Source organism: Myripristis murdjan, chromosome 2 (assembly GCF_902150065.1).
Source record: "Myripristis murdjan chromosome 2, fMyrMur1.1, whole genome shotgun sequence".
NCBI lineage: Eukaryota > Metazoa > Chordata > Actinopteri > Holocentriformes > Holocentridae > Myripristis > Myripristis murdjan.
In genome coordinates this window covers 16113093-16122500 of record NC_043981.1, presented here as the reverse complement: position 1 = coordinate 16122500, position 9408 = coordinate 16113093, and the positions used below count along the sequence as shown (strand labels likewise).

The 9408-nt window shown below is 43.3% G+C and overlaps 1 protein-coding gene across 2 annotated transcripts in view; it reads left to right on the top strand.

The window, feature by feature from the left end:
* als2b (alsin Rho guanine nucleotide exchange factor ALS2 b) overlaps positions 1 to 9408 on the top strand; it is a 68421-nt gene that overhangs the window by 16063 nt on the left and 42950 nt on the right. Inside the window, exons 10-22 of one of the 2 annotated variants that reach the window (XM_030073189.1) lie at positions 1 to 138; positions 279 to 468; positions 586 to 651; positions 1430 to 1592; positions 1685 to 1816; positions 2725 to 2853; positions 3006 to 3029; positions 5744 to 5814; positions 6956 to 7022; positions 7276 to 7478; positions 7768 to 7833; positions 7995 to 8093; positions 8346 to 8510. The exon at positions 1 to 138 is cut by the window's left edge and continues 34 nt beyond it. In XM_030073189.1, the coding sequence (XP_029929049.1) occupies positions 1 to 138; positions 279 to 468; positions 586 to 651; positions 1430 to 1592; positions 1685 to 1816; positions 2725 to 2853; positions 3006 to 3029; positions 5744 to 5814; positions 6956 to 7022; positions 7276 to 7478; positions 7768 to 7833; positions 7995 to 8093; positions 8346 to 8510 (1513 nt within the window). The remainder of the gene's footprint in view (positions 139 to 278; positions 469 to 585; positions 652 to 1429; positions 1593 to 1684; positions 1817 to 2724; positions 2854 to 3005; positions 3030 to 5743; positions 5815 to 6955; positions 7023 to 7275; positions 7479 to 7767; positions 7834 to 7994; positions 8094 to 8345; positions 8511 to 9408) is intronic. The other variant, XM_030073196.1, reaches the window with a different exon arrangement.

Below are 9408 nucleotides of genomic sequence, written 5' to 3'. Positions count from 1 at the left end.
AGCGCTGCGTGGCGCTGTCGGATCGCAACGTCATGGGCTTCATCTCCAGCCTGCACGAGCTCGTCTCGGCCGAGAGGAAGTTCTACTGCAAACTGTGCGGCATCAAGACGCAGGCCATGCGCCCCCTGCTGGAGCTGGGTGAGAGCGCGCCGCAGGGAAAACAGAAAACTGATTTTATCCCTCGTTTCTCCACACATCCTAACTTGCATGAACAGTAGAGAACATAAATCATGGCAGCTCTAATTCACCCCCCGTCCCGTGTGTCCCGTCCCGTTTAGACTCCCTGAGCTCCGCCCTCGGTCCCGTGTCTCTGGGGCTCCTGCAGGCGCTGGCCAGCCGCTTCAGCCTCCTGTGTCACCTGACCGGCCAGCACTCGGCCAGCCTGACCGCCAACCTGCGCCGCGGCCGGGACGTCAAGGGCCTGCTCATCCTCGACCACGCCGCCATCTTCCTGGACGCTTACAACGAGTACGAGCAGACTTCAGAAAACACTGTCCGATCAGTTATTTGTAAAATTGTACAAATGTAAAATTGTTAATAATCAGAATTTTTCATTGCTCATGAGTGTCTTCCCTCCCTGCCAAGGTACTGCTGCTCCGTGGGCCACTTCCAGGTGATGGGGGGTTTCCAGGCCCTGACCAAGCCTGCACAGTGAGTACACACACACACACACACACACACACGTACACACACTTTCAAGCATGACATTAATTCCCAAACCTCCAGATTTGATAAGGTCGGCAGTGGAGTTGTCTCATTATTTATTTATCACTGTATTATCCAAGTGATGTCAAGCAAATTGAGGCGATGTACGACAACAGCCTACTCATCGTCAGCTGGATGTGTTTTGATTTTATTATGGTCATGAATCAAAGTGGATATTTGAATATATGGGTCAGGAAATAAATAGATAGATAGATAGATAGATACTTTATTCATCAAGGTTTTCAGCAGTATCCACAGAGTACAAGATTAAATAAATAAAAAATAAAGAATAAAAGATGACACTAGAGATCTAAAGATGTAAGTACCCAATGTGCAAAAAAACAATGTGCAAAAAAAACAAAAAAACAGTGTGCATAGATGTATACAATGTGCATAGAAGTGGGCAATGTGCAAATTGACAGTATAATTCACTTTGTCTCGAGACCACAGTGGCTGATTAAAGCCAAAATTCTCTGGCGTCTTTCTCCGCTCCACCAGACGAACAAAAGCCTCTTGAACAGGAGTTGGTTATCTGCCATGGTGGCCCAAGCTGCAGAAGAACTTAAATGAACCAGCCACAGCAGAAATTAAGCAGAATCTAGCGTCTGGCTGGTGGGGGATTTCAGCGACACACACCTCGAGGACGCCGTGCTTCCTCTGCTTTGTTTCATTTCTCCCTATCAAAGTTTTTTTTCTGTTCTGTGTCCGGCTGTGTGCGCCGCAGAGATTTCTTTGGGAAGAATCCCGAGCTGCTGCAGAGGCTGGCGGAGTGCGGCGAGGAGAACCTTCCCATGGCCGACCTGCTGGTGGCGCTCTTCTACCTCCCGACGCGACACCTCCACGAATACGGCCGTCTGCTGCTCAAACTGGCCACCTGTTTCGAAGTGGTACGTCAGAACTACGGTAGCCCCCCGATTTAAAAGTCAGGATCCGAAGGCCACGCCCACAATAATCTTAATACACAATAATTTGTCCCCAGAGCTCCAGCGACTACCAGAGGCTGCAGGACGGCTGCTCGAAGTTCGAAGCTCTGACCCTTCAGCTGAAGAAGAAGAGGAAGGAAGCCGAGTACACCAGCCACTTCTGGAAGAGCTTCCCCGGCAAGATGACAGTACGTTTCAAACGCAGCCCCGAGAAGTTCTTATGGAAAACTTTAAAAGTCTGTTTGTGCATCTCATTTTCTGTTGTATTTCCACTGGGACGTTTTTTTAAATTAAATTTAATTTCATTGGCACAAGATGTGAGCATGTTAGACACTCAGTCGGTGTATATTTGAATTACAGCTAGACTGACAGCTAGACTTGTGGAGCAATTTTACATAACAGACCTGGATTTTTCTTTTTTTTTTTTTTTTTTTTTTAGGTCGGCGAGCAGTTCACCTTTTCATGGTTTTAGTTTGTATTTTGGTTTTTAGGCCACGGCTCAGTTTGTATCACTGTTTGAAAAACCTGAAGTGCCTCAGAGTTATAAATTATAAAGCCTCCTCTTTAAAATTTAAACATAAACCACCAATTCAACAGAAAAGTGTAGCAGCACCGGTAGTCGTAGTGATAGTGATAGTGATAGTAATAGTAGTAGCAGTAGGGAAGTTAATGATTAACCGATAATTCATTAATTGCCTTTAAGAATTTGATTAATTAATGATATGAGTGATTTAAACAAGCATTGATTTATGAGATAGGCATATAATGGAGCGTAGATTTTTTTCCTTCGTTTATTTTTCATCTATTTCTCATTAATACAAGGTTGTCTGATTGATTACAGTCCATTTTACTGCAGGAAAGCTCAATTTTGCATTCTGCCTGCCTCTAATGACTAAATATTTTAGGACTGTAGCCTTCAAATCAATAAATTGTTCTCATTTTTCTCCTCTCTGTCTTAAATGTCCATCCGGACCTCCATAAACCCATAAATGCAGAACAGAAAAAAACACATTTCATAACTGTAGGTCATTTTTTCATAGGTTAATCAGTTAATTGATCGTCAGTTAATCGATTAATGAATGTGCTCCCGTGTCAGGACTCTCTGAGGAAGCCTCACCGCCGGCTCATCTGTGAGAGCAGCAACAAGGCTCTGACGCTGCAGAACGCCGGCCGGTTCTCCGTCAACTGGTTCATCCTCTTCAACGACGCCCTGGTCCACGCACAGGTCAGCTCCACACACACACACACACACACACACACACACACACACACACACACATATAAACACACAGCCCAGCACTTCCTTTGACAACTTCAGTTCTTTGTTGAAGCTGGTGTGTTTCAAGCGTCTGTGTGTGTTTGCCTCCGTGCTGTCAGGGCGTGGTGCCTTGTAAAAGTCTCGTAAGTATGCAGCTAGTGGTAAACCTCAGCACAGCGCCCCCCCCTGACATCCCCGCCCGCCTCTCTCTCTCTCTCTCTCTCTCTGTGTGTGTGTGTGTGTGTGTAGGGCTCGGTTTAGGGCTGTGTGTCCCCGGATTCAGCCCTGTAGAAACTGAGCGTCTGCCTGCTCTCTGCATGGAAGCTGAACTGACCATAACCAAGGCTCAACTGCTTCAAATGCCTCTTACTGCGATTATTATCTATTATTTCTTCTCTTTTCCATGTGGTGAGCCACATTGCAACAAGAGCTGATTGCAATAATTAAAAAATATATAAAGAAAAAAGCCCTCAAACAGACTGTGTTAACTGTCTTCCTCTCGTTGAAGCCTTGGTTATCACTGTTGGGTGACATGTGAATCGAGGACAAGCTGTAGAATCAGAAGGGATAGAATGGGCGCTCCTCGGCACTGGCCAGTTTTGACAAAAATAAATGAACCTCTGTGTTTTATGGTGCTGTATGAAGATCTATGAAAATGTTGAAGTGCTTTGTTCTGGTTGTTCAGCAGGAATGCCCGTTCTGTCTTTTCAGTTTCTATGGTTGCCCCGCGGTCTGTAGTTCAGTTCTCCAAAGCAGCCCCCCCCCCGTCTCTCTACGTGCATCTCCGTCCAACACTCCACCCCCCTTCTTCTCTAGTTTGCACCAAATCCTGTGGTCGTCCTGCACATTGTTGTCCCCCCCCCCTTTTTTTCTGACTGCGTGACGCCTGCCTGTGTGTCGTCATCTGACAGACAAGAAATGTCAGACTCCCGTGGGAATGTAGCACTAAAAAAAATACTGAAATTCACCTTCGCATCCGAGTGTTCCCTGTTTGAATCCGTGAACTGGCTGTCAAAAATCTCAGAGGGGTAAATAAGAGACCTGCAGGCTATAAATTGATTATACAGTGGTCCCTCGTTTATCGCGGGAGTTACGTTCTAAAAATAACCCGCAATAGGCGAAATCCGTGAAGTAGTCAGCTTTATTTTTTACAATTATTCTAGATGTTTTAAGGCTGTAAACCCCCTCGCTACACACTTTATAGACTTTTCTCAGACAGGCATTAACATTTTCTCACTTTTCTCTCTTGTTTAAACTCTCAAAGTTCAAACCTTCGTAGAAAAAGAAGTCCAGTATTATAGAATGAACGCATTCTGTACTGTACAGGAGACACGGCACGGAGGAGATAGATTGACAATGGTCTACAGTCCCTTAGCCAATCAGGACGCAGAACAAAATGCGCAGGTTTTCCCTTAGCCAATCAGGACGCAGAACACAATGCGCTGTAAAAAAAAAAAAAAAAAAAACATGCAAAATTGCACTAAAAAAATCCGCGAAACTGCGAGGCCGCGAAAGGTGAACCACGTTATAGTGAGGGACGACTGTACAGCATATCATGATACTTCCTCTTATGATGCATTATCAATACACTCAAGTATCGATATTTGAGTTTCAACTTAATTTGCACAGATGCACGTTTGAGTTCTTGCGAGGCGTATTTTGTTCCCTGGCTCTCGGTATTTTAACTGGAACTGCCGTGCCATGTTCATTCTGCAGTCGCCGTGCACGTTAAGACACTGAAAAACACGACTGATTCGTGCTTATTGGAAAATTGTTTTACCTCTTCCAGGGTGTTTTTTCCTCCTCAGTTACAGATATTGTGATGTGTCATAGCTGATTATTTTTTAAAAAGCGCATCCCACATTGCAGAATCGTCGTTATGGTGGATAAAATATCATGATAGTATCTCCAGTTACCCGGCGATTCCCACCCCGACTCGTTATCAGTGTGTCAGATTAATGGAAAATGGATTACTTATTCACTGCATTTGTATCATTTATTTATTTATTTATTTATTTATTTTTTGTATTCAGTATATCTCATTGTATTCTAAAAGCCTGACCAGGGACAAAGACTGCAAATTAGCTGAAGCTAGACGTCTTATATACATCACATTTTCCCTTTTTTGTGGCAGTTAAATAAATATTAAAAATAAAAAAAAATAAATAAATAAAATGCTCAGTTAGACTTCCCGTCTATATCAACAAGATGCATCATCCCTGTTACGTTTCATCAAAATCAGCCTGGAAATGTAACTTAAACGACCTTTAATTGGTTGAAATTTTGCGCCCCCGCCAGGCAAATCGGTGCAATGTCATAAACACTAAAAGACAGAGCCGAAAAATTTGTCGTCGCTCCAGGTTTCATCCAAACTGATCAGACTGTGTGAGATTTTTACGAGTTGACTGTTCGATGCTCCTGCCTGCCTCGTCTCTCAGTCGTGTCCGGAGAGTCATCAGTGTTAGAGATGAATTATTTCCTGTAGTTTTTTTTTTTCCATGATACTATCCTGCATATCATCTAAAATAGATCCTTAGGTTTTAGTGTTGCTGTCAAGTTACATAATAATCTTTTTGTCATGTTTCTTGCTTACAGTATAGCTGATATAGTTTACCTTGTGTCTTTGTGTGTTTAGCCAATATGGTGATTAAAAAGTTTGTAATTTATGTAAAATCTAATGTTAGATTTAAATAACGTTTAGGCTTTCGGTCAATGCCAGTCAGTCAGAGTGGCTAAATGTGTGTTTTTATTTTGTGTCTTATCCTTCTCCAATCTCCTTTCATGCTCTTGTTTCCTTGCTCCCTCTCCTTGCCTCCCTCCTTCCTCCCTCTCTCCTTCCTTCTCCCTCTTCCTCCAGTTCTCCACCCATCACGTCTTTCCGTTGGCCACGCTGTGGGTGGAGCCGATCCCAGAGGAGAACACTGGCCTGTGAGTCTCTCAGTCACCCCCTCTGACCAATCACAGTCCAGCCAATCACAGGCTCTCTCTCTGCAGGAGGTCTGGACGAACACAGAAACATGCAGAGACGTCACAGCCTTCAGTCGAACCTGCTCAGGAATGACAGCAGCAGCTTGGAAAAGACGCCACCTAGTGGCAGCATAGGGCACAACTAAATTACAGACTTTGTTTTTTTGCTGCAAAGGCTCATTTAAAGACAGAAGGAGAGTCATGATCATATTTGTTTGCAGAAAAGTTTGTAGAAAAGTGTCGCGGTGAAAGGGACTTAAAACACATAATAACCAGTGATGATAACATTTGTATGACACTTTTCTAGTCAGGTTGGAATGTTATTAGACTTTCTGGCAATTTATCATTACAGGTTCAGAGATTTAGATAGATAGATAGATAGATAGATAGATAGATAGATAGATAGATAGATAGATAGATAGATACTTTATTCATCCCGAAGGAAATTCACAGTTTTCAGCAGTATCCACAGATTATAAGATTAAAGATTAAATAAATAAAAAATAAAGAATAAAAGATGACACTAGAGATCTCTCATGATCTCTCATGATAGAGTGTCTCATGACAGTCTAAATGTTGTTCAGCTAGGAGAGATTAATTGGAATGAACAAAATTAGACTTTTCTGAACAAAATGAGGAGATTTTCAGGAAGGTTCCCGGGTTTGGTGACACCATTCGAACAGGGGAAGAGGATAATTCCAGTGATGGATCGCGCTTATTGTTTTGCCTCGGTGTGACCCTCTTGAGCCTTGACATTGTTGGTAGGGCTGGACAGAATAACATATCACATTATCTTTGACCGAATACCTCGATATCAGCACTGTGACGATATTGTCTGGATGACTGTTGGTGTTTTCAGAAAATATTTACTCATAAGAGATTCTTGCGAAGTGGGTAGAGATAAATACTAGAGCAGCTAGAACAGTCTAATAAGTTCAGTAAATTGCATTTCTTTACTGTGCCAATACAAATTAATTAAAATCAGTCTAATAGTATTTCTGTTATCATCACTATTTTTTTTTTTTTTTTTTTTTTACATTTTGGTGGTTCAAGATTTACATGTGTAAGATTTGTGTGTGTGTGTGTGTGTGTGTGTGTGCAGGTATGGGTTAAAGGTGATCTCTCCAGAGGAGACCTTCACCCTGCTGGCCTCCTCACCCATGGAGAAGGTAGGGGACTGATAACACCAATGATGTTGTTTTCAATGTCCCGCCATGTTTGTTTGTGTGTTTGTTTGTTTGTTTATTTATTTATTTATTATTAAATTTGGCCATAAGACTCACCTGAAATGCAGCAGCTTAAAAACTGTGTGACTCTCCAGTAGTTTCAAGTGGCTCAGAGTAAAAGAAGTAAATAGTGAAGGGAAATGTGGTGGTATTAGTGTGTTTTTTTTGTTTTTTGTTTTTTGTGTGTGTGTGTCAGGCCAAGTGGCTGCGCTCCATCAACCAGGCGGTGGACCAGGCTCTGAGCGGGGCGGGGCAGGAGACGGCGTCGATCGGCTCGGGGGCGGGGCAGAAGGCGGAGCCTCCCATCTCCAGGACGGCGTCCTACACCTTCTACAAGGACAGCCGCCTGAAGGAGGCGACGTACGAGGGCCGCTGGCTGGCCGGCAAACCCAACGGCAGGTAAACACACACACACACACACACACACACACACACACACACTGTCTCTGCATCAGCCGGGTCACACCCAATGAAGGAATCAATGAAGCTGTTTAATCGAAAATTCAGTCCATTCACACTGTAACATCAAGAAAACTCTGTATTCTTTGTTTATGAAGGGGAATTTTCTTTTTTTCTCCAGCAAACCTCTGCTTGTGCATCATAGATCAGTTGAAATCAGGAATGCACTGTAACTAAACTGGTTATTTAAATTTAAATTTCATGTTGCTGTGGTGTGTGTCGCTGTCAGAGGAGTGTTAAAGTGGCCCGACGGGAGAATCTACACAGGAACATTCAAGAACGGACTGGAGGACGGGTGAGGACGTGCTGATCCAATCAAATTCACTGAGAATAACAAAACTCAACCACTGTAATCCCTTCACCAGCCAATGTAATCTGAAATGGTGACTTTTAATTTCTGATTTCAGTTCTGTTTTCTCCTTGTGTGTGTGTGTGTGTGTGTGTGTGTGTGTGTAGTTTTGGTGAATTCATCTCTCCCACTAAGACTCCAAACAAGAACGACCACTATCAAGGCTGCTGGAAGGAGGGCAAGATGCACGGCTTGGGGACGTACAGGTCAGTGTGTGTGTGTGTGTGTGTGTGTGTGTGTGTGTGTGTGTGTTGACTTTTGAAATAGTGCCAGGATGCTGGTTATACATGTATCAAGCATGGAGTTTGTAAATATACACATTTATGAGTATTAGCTGAGTTATTAGCTGACGAAGGAGCAAGAGGACAGTTTAGTGTCTTGCTCGAGGACACTTCAGCAGAACACACTGGAATCGAACCTGCGATGACATCCCAGCCTCGGTATCTGTCTCCGTGCAGGTACGCGAGCGGCGAGGTGTACGAGGGCTCCTTCCAGGACGGGATGCGTCACGGCCACGGGATGCTGCGCAGCGGCAAGCTCAACACGTCGTCGCCCAGCGTCTTCATCGGCCAGTGGCTGCACGACAAGAAGACCGGCTACGGGGTCTTCGACGACATCACCAAGTACGCTCACCGCTCACTGAGCTGACACTGTTAGGCTTTTCGCTGCAGCCGGCATGAACGAGCATGACTGCACAAGTAGAATACGCCTCAATTCTCAATTCAAAACACCCCACGAATGAGAGTTTCCTGACCATGAGTGTTTATTATATTTTGAACTGGGAAATGTGCAGTTTTACAAAAACATCCACTGTTTGAGAGCCATACAGCTACACACTCAGCTGATGAGTTAATGGATGTGCTGAAGGTATCTGTATATTTGTTTTGAATCGTCTAAGCAGCACTCGTCGGGTTTCCATCCAAATGTATCACAGATTTTAACCGAATTTTCAGAAAATCGGCCAAACAAAATGCGAATTTATGTGCTTTTCCATCCACTTCTGTTATGCACTGCAAAAAGTCAAAATCTTACAAAGATTATTTGTCTTATTTCAAGTCAAAAATGTCTTATTACTAGTCAAAATATCTCATTACACTTAAAATAAGACATGATCACCTCAGAAGTAACTTGTTTTTAGACAATTGTCTCTTGTTTCAAGTGAAAATTAGCTTGTTTCATTGGCAAAATTTGTTTCTTGTTTCTAGCTAATTTTCACTTATTTCAAGTGAATTTTCACTTTTTCCACTGGCAAATTTTGCCAATGAAACAAGCAAATATTCACTTGTTTCAAGTGAATATTTGGAGTTGCGAATATTTGGAGTTGGTTCATCAAGGTGAGCTACAGGTGGCGCTGATTCTCCAGCCGGGTGACATTACACCACTGCAGAGGAAGAGAGCTCAACCTGACGTCACCGTTTATTCACTAACCCTGTTTCCATGGCAACTTATTCGCATTTTCCTTTTATTGATACACCGACTTTTCCGCCTCCCCCAAGCGTAAAAACCTTTTTTGCAATATTT